Raw genomic sequence first — 20,009 nt, forward strand, 5'->3', positions numbered from 1 at the left:
CCAGCATTCCACACCGCTGCACTGCTTGATGGGTTTCTACTAGTTGCACCATACAGAAAAGCTACTTGTCCGTAAGATGGGGGAAGGCAGCTTTTTATTTCATTACAGGGGATCTCCCCCCCCCCCCTGGTGCCATGGCTTCACGTCTCAATTCCGTTCACAGCAAAATGCTATGTTCCCAGCGATGCCGCTAGGCCTTATTTAAGGTAACAGACGGGTTTGCTCATCAGCCAATGGGCATATGGCTTGGGTCATATGAAGCGTGAAACCACAGCTGGGTGAATTAGCATACCCTAGGCATGCCCATATGGGACAAGAAACACACCCTCTGATGTAACTGAAATGTCTTGGAGAGAAAGGAAACCAGCTTGTTAAGCATAAATAGGACACAGTTGCCCAGCGTTAATCTGCCAGAATTAACGGTGTTAACTTCCAGCGGTGCCCTTGCAAAAATGCTGGGGCGGGGAAATGATTTCAAGCTGGTTCTGTAGTGGCTTGGTTTGCTGGAGGGAGAAAGAAATTCACAGCTCACGAAAGCTCCAGTTTTCATGGCCCTTGCATTCTCAACGTGGGCTGGGGAAGGCCAAGGTACTGCATATACATTTGTGCTCTGGCTGTGCCAAACAAGAGTGGGGCATTAATTGGTCTGAAATGCTTTGGATGTGACAGGTATTATGTAGAACAGAGAGGATCACTAAGCTCCCATGTAGTTGCAAGAGCTGGATATATAGATACTTTTCCTACTAATTTACTCTTGCAAAAAAATCCTTCAGTAGCACCTTAAAGACCAACTAAGTTTTTATTTTGGTATGAGCTTTTGTGTGCATGCACACTTCTTCAGATACACCTAAAAACACCACAGATCTTATTCTGTGCTAGTGTGGCTCTGTAACTGTTCTAAAGATCCCAGACTCTGCACTTGGAATGGATTTTGCAGACTGTGTCTGTTTGTGTGCATTCTCTTAATGACATGCAGAGTTGTGTGGTTTTTGTTAAGTGCGTGATGTGAAGAAGAGGAAGAGAGTAGAGGGGAATAATATTCATATAATAATGATTATGATTATTTATTAAATTTATATACCGCCCCATACCTGCAGGTCTCAGGGCAGCTCACAGGATAAAATCAGAATATAAAACCACAAAATACAGGTGAAACTCGGAAAATTAGAATGTCGTGGAAAAGTGCATTTATTTCAGTAACGCAACTTAAAAGGTGAAACCAATATATGAGATAGATGCATGACATGCAAAGCAAGATATGTCAATCCTTTATTTGTTGTAATTGTAATGATTTGTCATTAGGCGGGTCAATTATAAATGGAATGTAATTAATGAAATGTCATAGTGATATTTATTTTTGTATTATTGTAACTATTTGTTTTTTTACTGTGGGATTTCCAAAAGAAAGCATTTGTAAAAATTAAAAGAAAAATTAAAAATAATAAGTTGCGTTACTGAAATAAATGCACTTTTCGACGATATTCTAATTTTCCGAGTTTCACCTGTACATAATCAGAATAAAAACAAAAACAACCCAATAAAACACACACACAGAGAGTTTAAAAGGGCGTAATTGGGGAGAAAGAAGACCTGGATGATAGTATTGGTGAGTTGAGAACTTGTCCCTCTGCTATTGGGACCCTTACCCAAACCTTAACTTTTTTTTTTAAAGCTGCTATATTTCCAAGTTTCGTCATCATGAGAAACAGAACCTTGCTTTAGCTCCAACATAAGCAGACCTTTTCATGCTGGATTGCACATGAAATACTATTTAATGATCTGCAGCACAGTGAAAGGATACTATTTTTATTTTTAAGATGATTTGATTGCAGCCAACTATTGCTTCTAAATTAGGTGGGTTGTATTTATGCTAATATCCCAAATACAGGGACAGTGACCCACAATCCCAGTTGTGTGAATGAAATGGAAAGCTGATGGTGTGGACTGCCCCTTCCTGTGTGGGTTTTAGCTTTAATGGGTGGGCCCTGCCAGTGGGCCTTTATGCCAAATTGAGAGACAAAGAATGGCTTCAGTATGTAGAAACAACTGAGATTGCAAATAATCACCTGGATTGGGGTATGTATGTGTCTCTTCTTTCTAATTGCTGTGCTGCCTTCACCCACGGCCCTTCGATAAACATTACATTTATGGCTGCCGCCTATCAATATTTTTGGTTTTTGGTGTTTTTTTTATTGCAATTTTGAAATGTTTGCTTTTATGAGCTGGCTGTTGCAGGCAGCCTGTGCCAGACTGAATCGCAGAAGCAATATTGTGTTTTATAAATAAGCACTTGCCGCGTACGCTGTTCCAGGGAGCATCTTTTGTAGTCAATATACCACTACAGAGAGCATTTGGGAAAGCCATAGATTCATTTAAGTGGACTTAAAGCACACTCTGTTCTGTTGACAGAGCACTTGACTGCCTTGGCTTTAGCCAAATAGCCACATTGCAGTTTAAGCGAAGCCCACCATCTGTTCCACTCTCCCAACAGCAAATGGGCAGAGGGGAGAGGAACAGCACATTTTAGTTTATGGTGCATTTGTGATTCACAGAGGTCCACCCCACATGCTCGCTGTATGCTGGGGGGGGGGAGGAAGGCTCCTACTTTGCATCTGCTCTGCTGTCCTGTTTTCAGCACAGATGGAGAAAGACACAGGACGTTTCTACCCCAGCTGCAATCCACGTGCCTCTCTTGGCAAAGCAGAACTCTCTGAATTGGCCTTTCCTGCTTTGGTGAGGAGAGAATGGCATTTGCAAGCGACTGCTAAGCCACAGCAATGGGTTCTTACTGAGTGATGACTCACATGGGCTATACAGTGGTACCTTGACTTATGAAGACGATCTGTTCCACGGCCGTCTTCGTAAGTCGAGGTTTTCGGGTGTCGAAGCGTGCGGTCGGCGCAGGCGCAGAATACGCACGCCGGGCGAGTGCGGTGAAAAGACTTCTGGTGTTGTCGACTTCGGAAGTCGAAACCTTCGGAAGTCGAAGCGTTCGGATGTCGAGGTATGACTGTACATGTTTAAAACAGGATCATACAACTTGAAACAGTCTTGGCTTCCCCCAAGAGAATCCTGGGAAATGTAGTAAGCTAAGGGTGTTGAGTGGAGAAGGCACTGGAAAACCACTCCAGTATTTTGCCAAGAAAACTCCATGGACATAAAAAAGGAGAAGATTTGAGAAGAAAGTGAGAGTTTCCAAGGCATGCTCTGGTTCATGGGGTCACGGAGAGTCAAACATGACTTAGACAACTAAACAACAACAACAAGGGTGTTGAGAGTTGTTAAGAGACCCCTGTTCCCCTCACAGAACCATAGTTCCCAGGTAGGAGGAAAATATTTCTATTATTTTCATAAAATGTATATACCGGTATACTCAAACCTCAGAACTCAAAACAGCTCCGCTGCCAAACATTTCCTGAACGCCAAAAACCCGGAAGTGTTCCGATTCTCGAACATTCCTCGGAACTCGAACATCTGACACAGCTTCCGCTTGAGTACAAGAAGCTCTTGCAACCAATCAGAAGCCGCGACTCTGAACTCAAATGTTTCGGAAGTCAGGTGGTCTTTCAGAATGGATTATGTTTGAGTTCTGAGGTTTGACTGTACTGCTCAGTTGCAATAAAACCTCAAAGCAGTTTACAAAAATATTGTTAAACTACTCAGAATTGTTAGCTCTGTGAGGAGAATAGCGAACTGCAGCTTAACAAGCTTCAGATTCCTTGGGGAAAGTGATGAGCACTTAAAGTAGTATGATAATGCTCTGATTGTATAAAACCTACCATAGATCCATTAATTTCAATGGCTCGTCAGATACGTGTCTGTGTGTGCGTGCACACTTATGTTTACAAAGAGGGCCAGAAAATGTTGCATCATATCCTCAGCCCCTAACAGGAATGCCCCTGCTCCTTCGGTCCATTTTCCTCTTTCAGCTGAGATGAAGTGATGTTTCCCTTCTGGACAGCTGAGTACGCTCAGCTCCCTCTGGGCTACATTTGGTTCCACACATCTCATCCCATTACCTTTCTCTTAACTTAAAAATGTCTACATGTCTGTGTTATATAGGGGGGGGGGCACACCTACCGGTAAGTGTTGTAGAAACCATTTTGAGTTGGGTGTGGGGGTGGCCCCTGTTTCAGTTCCAACACTGATAGGCACTCATTCACCCACATTTGCTATTGGTATACACGTATGTGGATTGATAAACAGCTGCATAACTGTTTTGTCACTTGCACAAATAATGTGTTTTGCTGTGCCTTTTGTTTCTGGGTGTGTGCTTCAGGGTGCATTGTGTTTTTAGAAGGCTGGGTAATAGAGAGGAAATTGAATTAAATGTTCACTGCAAAAATAATAAGAAGGGGAAAAGCTGGTGTTATTAAAAACACTTCATCTCTCTCGCCTCCTCCTTCCCCCTTAATGGCAGGTCTGTTTCACAAGGTCTTAAAAACAAATTATGCTTGGTAGGTGGGGAAGAAACAGAAACATTCTCTCTTGTATTAGGAGATGCAGTAATTGCAACAGCAGCAAACAGAAATTCCTGTAGGCGTACACAGGGTAACTTCATCAAGTTTGACTCCCTGCTACTCAGGTATTAGGGGTTTCTTTTCCTTTCTTGTATTGGCTCCTATTATTTCTTAAACACAAAGAGAAGCAGGCTGAACACAATCTCTCTTTCTTGCAGCAGCAGCTGCAGCAGAAATTTTAGGTAAAGGTAGGTACATGGGGTCACGAAGAGTCGGACACGACTAAATGACTAAACAACAATAACAACAAGGGCTATTTAAGAAGACCCCCCACACACACACACCATCTAAAGCATTAAGAAGCAAAGAATTCATATTTTCTCTATGTGTTTTGGGTGTGTAGGAATCTTATACTGACTCAGACCACTGGTCCATCAAGCTCAGTACTGTGTACACTGACTGGCAGCAGCTCTGCAAAGTTTTGGGTAGGGATCTGGTGCTTCTGGGGTTTGAACCTGGAACTTTATGTGTGCAAAGCTGAAGAGTTATGGCTCTTCTCTGAATCTTCCAATGAAGGACTCCCTATATCTTCACCTAGATCAGGGACACACACCTTTAGTAGTAGCTCTCAAGCTTGGGCATTGAATCTCAGGGAAATTAATCCCATAGTCAAGGTTCAGTTTCTGAGGATATACTCAGCATACCTATATAAACATGATTTTGTGCTTAAATGGTGAACTAATGGGGTGTCCCATAGCTCAGCTGTGACATTTTTGTTGCCAAGTGTGGTGTTTTACAGCATTTTACAATATTGGTAGATCTTGTGTGATTAGTTTAAAACAGTGTTGGAGAACCTGTAACCCAGGCTTCCTCAACCTCGGCCCTCCAGATGTTTTGAGACTACAGTTCCCATCATCCCTGACCACCGGTCCTGCTAGCTAGGAATCCTGGGAGTTGTAGGCCAAAAACATTTGGAGGGCCAAGGTTGAGGAAGCCTTCAGCTGCTGGACTCTAACTCCCTGCCACCCCACCCCTCTGCATGGCTAGTGGTCATGGATGACTGGAGGACTTCTGGAAGGCTAAATGTTCCCCATCCCTGTGTTAGAGTGGTGGAGATGTGTCTCTGTGATGATAACAGCCATTCCACTAATCTTCCATCTCCGAACCCTTTGCCCTTTTCCTTAGGTGTGTTGCTTAAGGCAGGGGTTCCCAACAAAATTTTCTCAAGGACCCCTCATCGAGCCGCTATTGTGACAAGGACCCCCATTAATTCCTAATCCTAAATCTAATTCCTAATTCCTAATCTAATTTTTCCAGTAAGTTTAACACTGATCTTGGAAGGGTTAGGTTCAAGGGACGCCGACGATTTAGGTTCAATGGACACTGACAAGATCGGTTCGAGAGTCGCTGACTTACTTGCTTGAACATCAAATGCATTCTCTTCCTCTTCATCTGTAGGCCTTTGTCGTTTTAACGAACCACTTTTTAACCAACGGTCCATTTTTAACTACGCGAACTGTAGCTTCCGCGAGAAACAACGCTTTGTTTACAAACACTACTGTTTTGCAAAGAGGCAGCGTGCGCCAGGGAGGAGGGAGGGGAATGGAGAAGACAGGGTACCTGCGCAGTAGCGCACAAATGAAGCCGATGCGCGCAAAGCATCTTGGGGAGGTTGAGCATTAGTAGAATGCGTGTGCTGCCTCTTTGCCAAACAGTAGTGTTTGTAAAGCGCCACCTAATGGCATACAGCAGAACTACTGCCTCTATCTAATTCTAGTTTTGCGCTAGACTCTGCTCATGCAGGAAGCGGCCAAAACAACAAATCTGTTATCATACGAAATATATTTAACATATTTTTTATTCTAATACGGTAGCAACTTGCGGACCCCTCTGGCATAGCTCGCGGACCCCTGGGGGTCCGCGGACCACCTGTTGGGAACCACTGGCTTAAGGTATATAGGCTCAGCAATAGGTTCAATCCCCAGCATCTCCAAACTAGGGAAGAATATGGAGAGAGCTAATATGAGCAGACAATATGAAGTTCCCCAAACAAATTCTTCTTTTTTAAAGGTCGGGATAGTTTCTCTCCTCCTGCCCTCACACTGGTGAAGCAATGCAAGAGGAATTAGATGCCAGAATGTCAGATACCAGAAACATGATCACGTTTTGTTGTCTTGTGGTTTAATCAATTAGTATATAACTGAGGACCAGTGTGGTATAGGACTTAGAGCAGTGACGCCTGGGTTAAAATCCTTACTCGGCCATGAAGCTTAGCTGGATGACACTCAGCCTTACAGGATTGTTGTGAGGTTGTGGGTGGAGAGAGAGAAGATAACAATGGTTGGCTTTTTGGTGGAAGAATAAGGCATTAAAAATGATAAGCAAAGAATCAATAACCTGGTTTCAACCCTCACAAACCCTCCCAGCTACAGTTGTTATGCTACCGTCCAAGAAGGAACCCTACATTATTTGAAAGCCTGGTTATTGAAAGCAAAAATGCCACAACACCCTGCCCTGACACAAAATGCAAAGATGTTTATTTGCATTCTTTACAATAAATCTTTCTGTTGGTCAGGGGGTGACAACCTTTTTTTGCTTCCCATTGTCACATTGGCAACTGGAGAACTGACTATGGGCACCACACACAAATACTATCCTATTGGATTCTTCTCCCAAACTTAAGGTCACTGGGAATGGGGAGCCAGCCCTGTGGGCACCAAGGAACATCTCTGTGGGCACATAAGTGTCCATGGGCGCCACACTGGTAACCACTGCTGTATTCTTATCCGTAAAGAAGTGAAATGCAGAAGAGTAAAGGTTTCTCTTTGTGGGAAAGGACATTACATATTTTTTTTTTAAAGAAAGCTACTGAGTGGAATTCACTGAGGCGCAAATCCCTCAACCAAGCTGAAATTTACACCGGATTTACTACACAAACCTGCATTTTTAACCTACAGGATTCAGTCTGGTTTACTCATTCATACCATCATTATAATCAACCATTCTTAAGTCTTCCCATAAATCACACAGTGGGTAAGATCAATGACATGGAAGGAGGAACACACACTCACATTTCCCCCACTCTCTAGTGATTTGTCATTTATCATTGTTTAAGACTGAAACAAATGGGTTGGATGAGTTCTGAATGCATTTTATACAAAACACAACACACAGGGAAACATGGGAGGTAATAAGACTGTCCAGGAAATGGTTGGGAGGGTCACACTGTTTTGCATCCAGATTGCAAATTTCACTCACCTGCATTGTCTTGCATCAGGTTGCCTATGCGCAATAACTTGCCTATGCACAATAACTTTAAAGGACATTGGAAACACTCCCACCCAAGAACTATGTGCACTGCTGTTTATCACCCACAGAGTTGCAATTCCCATCAATCTGTAACAAACTACAGTGCCCGGAATTCTTGGGAGAGGGGGATGATATGCTTCAAATGTACTTTAAAAGTATATTATGCTTACAGTGTTCCATCTCTTCTCCTGAATGCAGTGCACAGCCCAATACCAGACTGCAGACAGTAGATAGCCATAATTGCTAATAGCCTTATAAACCAGCAGATAAGGAGTGAGGCAAATGTCCCTAGGGAGCGACACCCCCCCCCCCAATTCCAGCGCACGGCAGTTCCATTCTGTGTCGCCGACGAACATGAAATAGTGTTGAGGAGGATCTTTATCTCATGCACATTGGGGTTTTATGCTGATGGACCCTGATCAATTATTTCTGGAGATTTGTTTTCACAACAAGCTATACAATTTAACCAGCATTTACTGGGATTAGCAGTGGCCCAACTTTCTGAAAACGGTACGTGGTAGGCAAGCTGCAAGAACCAGGTGGCCATGTAGTTTTTGGAGGCAGCAAATAAAGCTGGCTATGGCAAATCACTGAACTTTTAGAAATATAACCTAATTGTATCACTTCAAAGTCCCAAAGTTTATTGCCCTGTTTAATGATGTGTCTGGTTATTTATGACACTGCACAATGAGTCTGCTACTGAATTAATATACTTCCTTAAAGACCGTCATTGTCGCAAGCGATAAAACGGAACCATTCCCAGACAGCTCAATTATGTCACATTTATAGAAACCTACTCAAATCACCCTCAGCAATTTTCAGAGGGCTGGCAAGCAGATGACAAGGATCACAGCGTGTTGGGCTCAGAAACAGGACAGCAAGCGAAAGCCTTGCAGGCGGAAAGCAAGGAGCGCAGATGGACTTGGTGGGGGTGGGAGAGAGGTGTGCATCTGGGAGGAGAAAAAAAAAGTGGTGGCCCCAGGCGGCTGCACTGGAAAGGAGCCCTCTCCTCAGCCATGCAACAGAAGGAACTTGTGATAAGCAAAGGAAAGTGGGAGTAAGCGAGAAAACTTCTGCAAGCTTCCAGGAGCATCTTACCTTTCTGATACTGGAACCAGAGCTGCTGCTGGACTTTCTTGCTGGGAAAGTGGATGGTGCAGGTGAACTCAGACCCATAGAGGGCCTCTGCTATGTAGTGGGAGCCATACTGCTGAATGAAGTAGAGCAGTTCTTCACGGCTGCTGTCCTTGTTCAGGATCTTCAGGACATTAAAAAATCCTGCAAGAGCCAAGAGGGAGGAGGAGGGATGTCACAGATTTTATTTTATTTTTTTATAAGTTAAGAAACGACGCAACAGAAGGGAACCTGGAATGCCATTCACATACACTATTGACCAATTGTTCAGTGTGCCCTCCTTCTCCATTAGCTGCTTCTACAAATTCCAGTTTGGGTGCTTGGCAAGCAGATTCGAGAACTGGGTGCACTATTTGCTGCACTGCTGGTTCCATCATAAGGACTTCTCAGGTGAAGCTTGCTCTTCTTTATCCCTCTGCACACGTCCACCTTCGAACCTACACCGTTGGACCTGTTTTGCAAGACTGCGACCTTCAATGCAGCCATTTCAGCAACCAACACAGTAAGATCAGTGAGTATTTGTTTATCACCTGTGCTCTGGGGGGCTGCCTTTTAGATAAATGGGGCCAAAAACCAATTCCAAAGAATGGGATAATACCATAAGAACTTAAGAAGAGCCTGCTGAGTCAGTCCAGCGTCCTGTTCTCACAGTGGCTGACCAGATGCCAGTGGGAAACCCACATGCAGGATCTGAGCACAATCCCCACCCTGTGGTTTTCAACAACTGGGATCCAGAAATAGACTGCCTCCCAACTGTGGAGGCAGAGCATAGCCTTCATGGCTAATAGTTCATCCTCCATGAATTTATCTAATCCTCTTTCAAAGCCATCTAGCTTGGTGGCCATTACTCTCTTCCATGTGAGTGAGCTGCACAATGTAAATATGCACTATGTAAAACATAGAATAGTGCATGTTTTCTGGTGGGAGTGTGCAGAGGGCTAAAGACCCATCACCATAAGACTTGGATGCCACAGCAAAGAGTGCCTGATGACCGTACTTTATGAGTAGAATCAGACAGTGTTGTCCTTAAAAATAAGAGAAGTCAGAAAATCCGAGTTCGGATATGTTATAGACATGCTGATTAATTCAGCCAAGTCACTCTCAGCCTCAGGCATCTCATCTGAAAAACGGGAACATGAAATTAATGGCCTTACACAGATATTGGGTGGTAAATACAAAAAAAACAAAAACAAAAACGAGCACATTATTGTTTGTGATAAGCAAAATCCCTAGTGTTTCTGTTGCTTTGGCTGCCAACCTATGCAGAATGCTATAGATGCATGGCATAACCTTAGCCTTAGAGGGAGGCATTGTAGCTCAGTGGTAGAGCACACATAGCAGTCAACAGGAGGGTGGAACAGCAGCACTTGCCTGACTTTCTGAAAATATGGAGAGTGGGAAGGACAAGCAGAGAGATCAGTGCTGGGCAAACACACAGTGGATCTAATACATTAGAAGAGCCTGTTAGATCAGGCCAATAGTCTATCTACTCCAGCATTCTGCTCTCACAGTGGCCCAGATGCCCATGGAAACCAAAAAGCAGGACCTGAGTCCAACAGCAATTCTCCCTTCCTGTGGTTTCCAGCGACTAGGATTCAGAAACATTACTGCTTTCACATCTGGAGGTAGAGCTTAGGCACAGATAGCCCTCTCCTCCATGGGCCATTCCTCCCTCGTGGTTTGGATTTATGGACTACTTAAAATGAGGTTGTATTTTTGTAATTGTTGGGTTTTTTAAAATGTCTTATTGTAATTTTATTGGTGTTAGCCGCCCTGAGCCCGGTTTTGACTGGGGAGGGCGGGGTATAAATAAATTTATTATTATTATTATTATTATTATTATTATTATTATTATTATTATTATAGTGTTGGTGTGTTTGCATAGCACCAATTATGACACCACCTTGCCCCTCCCCCTACACAGCAGCATCTTTACTGCCCCTGGTGCAGAAAGCCATGGGAACAAGACCACAAGGACAATCATTGTCATATCCAGTTACAAGGACCAAGTAAATGGTGACGTGAAAGAATATTAGTAGGCAGAGCCATCCGTGCCTGAGACCAGCCAGACTAGACATTACTGGGCTAGATGGATAAACAGCCTGACCCAGAATATGGCCACTTCTTATGATCCTTTATTAGGGAAGGGGTATTCCTCAGTGGTAGAGCATCTGCTCTGCATGCCAAAGACCCCAAGATAAATCCTTGGCATCTGCAGGTGGGGCTGGCAATGAGCCCTGAAGCCCTGGAGAACCACTACCAGTCAGGGTAGACGATACTGAGCTAAATGGAACCACGAGGAGTTTCAAACACTCCCACTGAGAAGTTACCAGGCAGCACATAAACCCCAAATCATTGCAAGTTGCAGCATAAGTCTCTGCCAAAGAACTACAGCCGCCTCCCAGCTTGCAATCGTTACTGTAATGTAGCTGTTCTCACCTGCTGAGAGGGCAATGGTGCTTAGCTTTACTTTATACAGGTTGCTTCGGACCCTCCAGTGCTGAACCATGGGGTAGCCCATGGCTTCGTCATACCGGATATCACCTGTGAAGAAATAATTTGGAGTTAGAGCACAAGAGGCAGGAGGTGGCCAGAGAAGAGAGCTGTCTACTTGCGCTCCCGCAGGCTTATTTCATTGTCACAAGCTTTGGGATTATGAAGGGTGCAGTAACAGAGATACAGCCTCATAGCAATAGTCACTGCTGGGGTTCTTCAATGAACAGGCTGCAGGCAAGATGATGACAGAGCCATGCTTACTGTCACCAACAGGGTGTGTGTTTTAGAAGAAGCATCACTTAACACGGCATAAGAATTGGAAATTACCCAGGAAAAAAAACGTAATTTCCAGCCACAAAAATTGTGGCATGCAGCTCTGCCCATAGACTAGTTTCTTTCGGCTCTCATACAGCTGTCAGTCTGTAGCAGCTATTCCATCAGGCTGCAACAGAGGGAAAGGAGGAAGGCAATGCATTTGGCTTTGCTGAAATATCAGCTCCATTTGGCTCTGCCTCCCCTGCACCTTTCACCTGCCAGTGACCACTCCATCAAGCAGCTTAAACTGTTTCCTTACCAACTGGGCATTAATAAGAACTACCCTCCACCTAGAGCTCTAGGCTGAGTCACAACTATGTCCAACCCTCCTACCTGTGAGCAGCTGGAGGTTTGGAAGTGGCTCAGAGAGCACACCACGGCACTGCTCCTCAACGGGTAACGGGATCACCATCAACGCATCAGCCAACTGGGGAAAGTCCTTGATGAAATTATTCTCCCTGCAGAAAGAAATCAGAAAACTCAAAAAGGGAATCATAGACATAAAATCCACACCGAAACACATCATTTGTTTTAACTCGCTTGTGGGAACAACTCAGAGGCTGTGAAAGAATGAAGGATAACAACAGAAAGGAATAGAGGAATCACCGAAAATGACTATGAAATGCAGTAGAATTATGAGATGATTAGAGCCTTCTGAGCTTGAAGCATGGGAAATACCGAAGAAATTATAATTTGGCAAAATATTTGGATTATTTGATATGTATATGTATAATTTGGAATATTTAATGTGATTGGATTGGATTGTTAAAGTGGGAAAATTAATAAAAATGATTTTTTTAAAAAAAAGACAGAAAGAAGACTCAAAAATAATGATCTGGGCAGAGAATTTGAGCACAGTGTTAGGTAGTAGGAAACATTAAGCGAACACTTCTTCAGATACCAAAGAAGTGTGCATGCACACGAAAGCTCATACCAAAATATAAACTTAGTTGGTCTTTAAGGTGCTACTGAAGGAATTTTTTTTATTTTGCCACTGTTTGCTACGTTTGTTTTACATGCTCCAGTCTTTGCCTATTGGCATTCTATCTCGTCGAGACCTTTTTTGTCTGGTGGAGATAGACTGAAAACATTGTGCTTTCAAGTTGCTTGAGTGCATTGTTTTGGTTTTGCAGATGCAATTTCCCTTACCATTGGCTCTCCACCACAAGGTGCAAGTAACTAACAGGGCTGCCCAGGGAGTGCCGCGAGGCAGTCAGCCTGGTGCCTTGGCTTTTAGGAGCCACTTACACTCAGCAAAGGAACGTTCAGCAAGGCTGCTGTCTGGGAGGATGGCTGCCGCCAACCTCGTCCCAGAACACTCTGCAGATGTACTCTGGAAGGCAGGCAGACACTGCCTCTTTGAGATGTGACACCGCCATTCAGCTTCAAACCTGGATTTCCCCTCCAAGAAACAGGAGCTGTTAATTAGATCCCTCGGGGGTCTGCTGTATTGTTCCCCCCTTTTATTCTTTCTTTAAAATACACATACACAAGCCAATATGAAACTCTGCACAAGCTACAACACTTACCTGTTTGCCTGACACTTTCTAGGCAAAGGTCCGTGCTTTAAAGCACTGTGTCTGAAAGCTTTTTATTTCCTTGCCCTGTCACTTCCTCTATGAAAAGCCACTCTTTATTCCTGAGTCAGAACAAACATCAATTCAGGTTTTACATCAATTCAGGTTTTCTGCGGATTTGCATTTGCTCCGATTCAGCGGTAGAGAATGGGTTTTGTGGGGAAAGTGTTCAGGCGGAGGGTGGGAAGCACATGGACATGACATGGCATGTTCAAGTGTGGACCTGTGCCTGGAAACAGCCCCAAAGGAAGTCTGGATAAGCCCTGACTTCCTTCCTATGATCTTCCTATTCTGTTCACACGTGACATAACCACCATCAGGGAGCTCTCCAACGCATATTTAAGCACATGTCACAGAACCAGAGAATTTTAGAGTTGGAAGGGTCCCAAGGGTCATCTAGTCCAACCCCCCCCCGCAATGCAGGAATCTCAGCCAAAGCATCCATGACAGACGACCAACCAACCTCTGCTTACAATCCTCCAGGGAAGGAGAGTCCACCACCTCTCGGGGGAGTCTGTTCCACTGTTGAACAGCTCTTACTGTCAGAAAGTTCTTTCTGGTGTTTAGTCGGAACCTCTTTTCTTGTAACTTGAAGCCATTGGTTCAACTCCTACCCTCCAGAGCATGAGAAAACAACCTTGCTGCATCTTCCATGTGACAGCCCTTTGGATATTTGAAGACGGCTTTCATATCTCCTCTCAGTCTCCTCTTTTCCAGGCTAAATAAACTAGCTCCTTCAATCATAAGGATTGGCTTCTGGATCCTTGATCTTAGCTGCCCTCCTCTTCATACATTCCAGTTTGTCAACATCCTTCCTAAATTGTGGTGGCCAGAACTGGACATAGTATTCCAGGCGTTGTTCATAGGCAGCAACCATGCACAGCCCTGGATCTCCAGGCACCCACAAATTTTAAATGAAGGGGCTGATCCCCCGCCCAATTCCACTTGGTGGCGTGTGCACACTGTGGGACGTGCACGTCACGTTGGCACGCTCGCAGGACGTGCACAAGTGACGTCAGCATGCTGTGGGCCTGCCAACATCACACACACACATGCATGCACACCCCAGGCACTCAAGGCAGCAGGCTTGGTGTGGTCTGACCTTAATTTGGACACTAGACTGTTGATATATGAAACTGAAACCAGTAGTCATTCCTTATCTGCACCGTTCATATAAACTATCTAGAAGCAGGTGGCGTCAAGATCAGAAGAATGAAGTAATGTTCATGCGCAGAGTTATTATGGCCTGGATAAGAGACTGAGAGAAAGAATTGAGCTTGTTCCCTTCTCTCTCTGCTCTCTCTGCTGGGAGGGAGAGAACCATCTTCAGAAGCGGACTGTCCTAGCAGCATGCTAGTGACTAATTTATGGGCTAATGATGTACAGAACCATTAAGCTGCAAACTGGCAATAAACTTTACTGCCTGAACCATGGGTGTGAAGTGAGTTTATTGCATTGGTGATTGTCTCCAAAAGGCCTTGCAATGCTGTGCAGAGTGACGCACACAGAGGAGTGTGCTGGACACCTTGTGAGTTGGAAAATATACTCACTAATACCCAACATAGTCTTCTGTTGATGCAGCCTAGAATAGCGTTAGCTTTTTTTGCTGCTGCGTCACACTATTGACTCATGTTGAGCATGTGGTCCACCAAGACCCCTAGACTCTTTTCACACGTACTACTGGTAAGCCAGGAATCCCCCATCTTGTATTTGTGCATCTGGTTCTTCCTGCCTAAGTGCAGAACCTTACATTTCCCCCTATTGAGACTCATTTTGATAGCTTGGACCCAGCTCTCCAATCTGTTAAGGTCATTTTGAATTCTGATTCTGTCTTCCTCAGCATTAGCCATCCCTCCCAGTTTGGTTTCATCTGCAAATTTGATGAGCATTCCCCCAATTTCTTCATCCAATACATTGGGTTTCTTCATAAAGACACTGAACAACAAGGGGCCCAGGACAGAACCCTGTTGCACCCCACTTGTCACTTCTTTCCAGGATGACGATGAACCATCAATGAGTACTCTTAGGGTTCAGTCCGTCAGCCAGCTACAAATCCACCTAACCACATTCAACCCACATTTCACTAGCTTCCTCATGAGAATATCGTGGGAGACTTTGTCAAAAGCCTTACTGATATCAAGATACACTATTTCACAGCATTTCTCTGATCCACCAAGCATGTAACTCCATAAAAAAAGGAATTAGATTGGTCTGGCAGGACTTATTTTTGAGAAACCCATGATAGGTCTTAGTAATCACAGCATCCATTTCTAAATGTTCACAGCCCTACTGTTCAATTATCTGTTCTAGGACCTTTCCAATGTCAAGCTCACCAGTCGGTAGTTACCTGGGTCTTCTCCCCCTGCCTTTTTCAAATATGGGGACAACATTAGCTCACCTGCAGCCTGTAGGGAACCTCACCTGTTCTCCAATAACTCTCAAAGCCTATAGACAAAGGCTCTGAAATTACACCCGCAAGCTCCTTTCGTACCCTTGGATGCAGCTCATCAGGCCCTGGAGATTTGAATTCGTTTAACATAGCTAGATGTTCCCTTACTAGCTCTTTTCCAATCTTGGGCTGTACCCCCATCCTTATATCAGTTATTCTGTTATCACCAGGTTCAGCATTTCTTTCCTTTTGGGTGAAGACAGAGGCAAAGAAGGTGTTGAGTAGTTCCGCCTTTTCTCTATCACCCAATAGCATTTCTCTCTCTCTTTTTCCATACAGAGTACCTACCACTTGCTTGTTCTTCCAGAAGCCAAAGAAACATTTATTTATTTTTATTTTTAAGCTCTCATGTAAGCCTGAGCTCATGCTGAGCCTTAGTCCACCTGACCTTATCCCTACTTATGGTTACTTGTGTGTATGGCTCTTTTGTGATTTCCCCTTTCTCCCATTTCTTGTACATCTCCTTCTTAACTTTCAGCTCATCTCTAAACTCCTTATGCAGCCACAGTAGTTTCCTTAGATGCCTCCCACATTTCTTTCTTTTTGGAATGGTCTGCATTTGGGCCTTCAATATTTCTCCTTTTAGAAATTTCCATCCATCTTGGACTCCCTTCTCTTTGAATTGATATGTCAATATGCCTTTAGCATATTGGGGTACATTTATATTATATATGCTTTTCTGAAGAAGAAGAAGAAGAAGAAGAAGAAGAAGAAGAAGAAGAAGAAGAAGAAGAAGAAGAAGAAGAAGAAGAAGCAGCTTTTGCTGGTAGTTTCGTGGACATTGCTATCTGGAAGTTTTTTAAAATGTATATATATGCACATTTTCTCTTGGTTTTTGTTGCTATATTACCGCAACTGTGGCGGGTTTGTTTTTGGTTTTTTAATTGGATTTCATTGTACCATGAGTCAATGTCTTGCCCTTTTTTAATTGCTATATGTTGTTTTAGCTCTACTCTCTCTATGTATATCCACCTGGAAACAAAATGCCACCGACCTGGGGATTTGCAGGTTTGGGAGTTGGTATGGGTGGAACTGGATATGGAACAACTGATTGGTTCAAAATCGGGAAAGGAGTACGACAAGGTTGTATATTGTCTCCCTGCTTATTTAACTTATGTGCAGAATTCATCATGCGAAAGGCTGGACTAGATGAATCCCAAGCCGGAATTAAGATTGCCGGAAGAAATATCAACAACCTCAGATATGCAGATGACACAACCTTGATGGCAGAAAGTGAGGAGGAATTAAAGAACCTTTTAATGAGGGTGAAAGAGGAGAGCGCAAAATATGGTCTGAAGCTCAACATCAAAAAAACCAAGATCATGGCCACTGGTCCCATCACCTCCTGGCAAATAGAAGGGGAAGAAATGGAGGCAGTGAGAGATTTTACTTTCTTGGGCTCCTTGATCACTGCAGATGGTGACAGCAGTCACGAAATTAAAAGACGCCTGCTTCTTGGGAGAAAAGCAATGGCAAACCTAGACAGCATCTTAAAAAGCAGAGACATCACCTTGCCGACAAAGGTCCGTATAGTTAAAGCTATGGTTTTCCCAGTAGTGATGTATGGAAGTGAGAGCTGGACCATAAAGAAGGCTGATCGCCGAAGAATGGATCCTTTTGAATTATGGTGCTGGAGGAGACTCTTGAGAGTCCCATGGACTGCAAGAAGATCAAATCTTTCCATTTTTAAGGAAATCAGCCCTGAGTGCTCCCTGGAAGGACAGATCGTGAAGCTGAGGCTCCAATACTTTGGCCACCTCATGAGAAGAGAAGAATCCTTGGAAAAGACCTTGATGTTGGGAAAGATGGAGGGCACTAGGAGAAGGGGACGACAGAGGACGAGATGGTTGGACAGTGTTCTTGAAGCTACGAACATGAGCTTGACCAAACTGCGGGAGGCGGTGGAAGACAGGAGTGCCTGGCGTGCTATGGTCCATGGGGTCACGAAGAGTCGGACACGACTAAACAACTAAACAACAACAACAACATGGGTGGAAAAGAAAAGAGAGAGAAAGTACAAAAGCGCTTTTGCCTTTATGCCCTGCTTGTGGGCCTCATAAAACATATTAACAGGCAGTGTCCTGAATGAGATCCAGGAGGCTTAGAGATATTGAGTAGTGGTGGTGGGGAGAAGGAATTCATATCACTATTCATTCACAATGAGTGAATGAATAAATGAATAGTCTTACTGTGTATTTTTCCCAACATTTGTTGTTATTGTTTAAATTTGCTTAGATCTAATGCTATAAACGGTCTAAATCAAGCACAGCCTCTGTCATCCTCCACCCCCAAACTCACTGGCCTCTTTTCAATTGCTTTATTTAGGTATACCCAATGCTTTTTTTCTAGAAAAAGAGGTGCCATAACTCACCATGAACACCTCCCTGAGTTCCAGCAAGTTCCGGCTGAAAAAAGCCGTGGGTATAAGAACAAATAATACTCTGGGCGGCTTCCAACAGAAAAATAAAACACAATAATCTATTAAACATTAAAAGCCTCCCTGAACAGGGCTGCAAAACATCCACCACATCATTAGACTACACTGCAAACCCAGGACATCTCAAGTCTCTTTTATGCCCAAGCAAAGTTGATTGCCACCCTCTGGGTAAGAATTTAAGGCATTATCAATGTCTTGTACAGCATATAGCTGGTGTTTCGTAACTAGTTCTAGAAAACAGTAGCCACTTCTTCAAGATTCAGAATTCAATAGGACATAACAGTTCCGCCAATGCTATACATAGCCAAAGTTCCCCCACCCAAATTGTTCTAATGCAGGCAGCAGATAGTTCCAGTCATTATGGCTCTTATATATACTTGGTGTGTCCGATCTGCCACCCATGCCATCAGTTTACCCAAAGTCTGCAGTACCCTGCCTTCTATTTCCCACACTGAATGTGTGTGACAATTCTTCTCTCCCACCACTCCTGTTTCAGATTCTTTGCTTCAGGCGCTTTGCAGCAGCAGCTAATATGAAAGGTGCCACACTGAATATAATCCTGTTGATCTGCAAGCCAGTAAGCCAGACAAGATACAATGCTGACAGTTTATACAGAAAGGGAAAGCGGGGGGGGGGGGCTTCCTTACAACCTCAAGACAGAAAAAAACGGTAACAAAAAAAATACACTCTCTTCTTCCCTACAAGAAAACCTAGAATGGTTATCTCAGCTAAACGAAAATCAGCTCATTTACAAAAGTTTTGCTATGGATGAATATGGGAAGGATCCACATAACTGTTGAGTTGGAAAGTCGCTTAAGGGTCATTCTGTCCAACCCCCAGCAATGCAGGAATCACAGTTAAAGAGCCTCTGACAGATGGCCATTCACCCCCTCTAATGAATGAGGGTCTCTAACACCTTCTGAGGAATCTAGAACATTCATCACAGGTATAAATCAAGGGGTCAGTCTCTGACATCTCCCTTGAAAAGGATCCCAGATAGAAAGCGGAATCTCTTTGTGAGACCCTGGAGAACGATTGCCAGGCAGGCTAAGGCACTACCAAGTTAGGCAGTTCAACATCTAGTGCCAAGCGAAACATGACAGCAGAATAACGGTATGTTTTGTCCCATGGGGCTATTGCTGCTTCGGAGGTGAGGTGATTTCAGGAAAATGGTGTGTGTGTGTGTGTGTGTGTGTGTGTGTGTGTGTGGTGAGGGCAGGGAAGGTTTAGCCCTCTTCCACCAGCACCACAGTCTGGTCAGATGCTGTCTTCTTGCTACAGATTCTATTATTCTTTAAACTAAAAAAGCAGAATGTATGAAATCTGCACCTTCAGAGTAAAGCAACTCCACGTACATTTGGAATGAGGGGAGCGGAATCATGGGCATAGCCAAGGTCGGGCAGGGAGGGGCAGCTGTCCCCCAGAATCAATAAAAATAAATAAAAATACATAGCAAACTGAGGTTCTGCCCCCTTCCCCCAACAAAAAACCCTGCCCCCCCCCCAAACAAAAAAATATTGGCTACGCCCATGAGAAGAATGGCAACAGTGCACTGTAGACACTGAAACTCTTGCCAAATAGATTTTTGTACAAAGTGACAGCTCCAACATCCATGGAAAGCTGACTCTGCAACAGCAGTTCTGGGAGAGACAGCAGCAGTGACAAGGGAGATTTATGCCTCTGATGAATGTTGTTGCAAAGCACATGCTGGACACAGATGCAAGATGCATCAGTCAAGGCAGGTGCAGCGGAAATCTACACTACCATTTCACTCTGCTCTTAGGTTTGTTGTGTGACAGGGATGAAACGAAACATACCCTCACTGCACCATC

The 20,009-nt window shown here is 44.0% G+C and overlaps 1 protein-coding gene across 2 annotated transcripts in view; it reads right to left on the reverse strand.

Moving 5' to 3' along the window:
- The window catches only part of ASTN2 (astrotactin 2), a 608,691-nt gene that overhangs the window by 175,399 nt on the left and 413,283 nt on the right, over positions 1-20,009 (reverse strand). For both annotated transcript variants that reach the window (XM_035112940.3, XM_088665019.1), the window contains 3 exons: positions 12,048-12,172; positions 11,343-11,447; positions 8,868-9,047 (listed from right to left, as the gene is read on the reverse strand). In XM_035112940.3, coding sequence (XP_034968831.3) covers positions 8,868-9,047; positions 11,343-11,447; positions 12,048-12,172 — 410 coding nt within the window. The remainder of the gene's footprint in view (positions 1-8,867; positions 9,048-11,342; positions 11,448-12,047; positions 12,173-20,009) is intronic.

This window comes from Zootoca vivipara, chromosome Z2 (assembly GCF_965207765.1).
Source record: "Zootoca vivipara chromosome Z2, rZooViv2.hap1.1, whole genome shotgun sequence".
Lineage (NCBI taxonomy): Eukaryota > Metazoa > Chordata > Lepidosauria > Squamata > Lacertidae > Zootoca > Zootoca vivipara.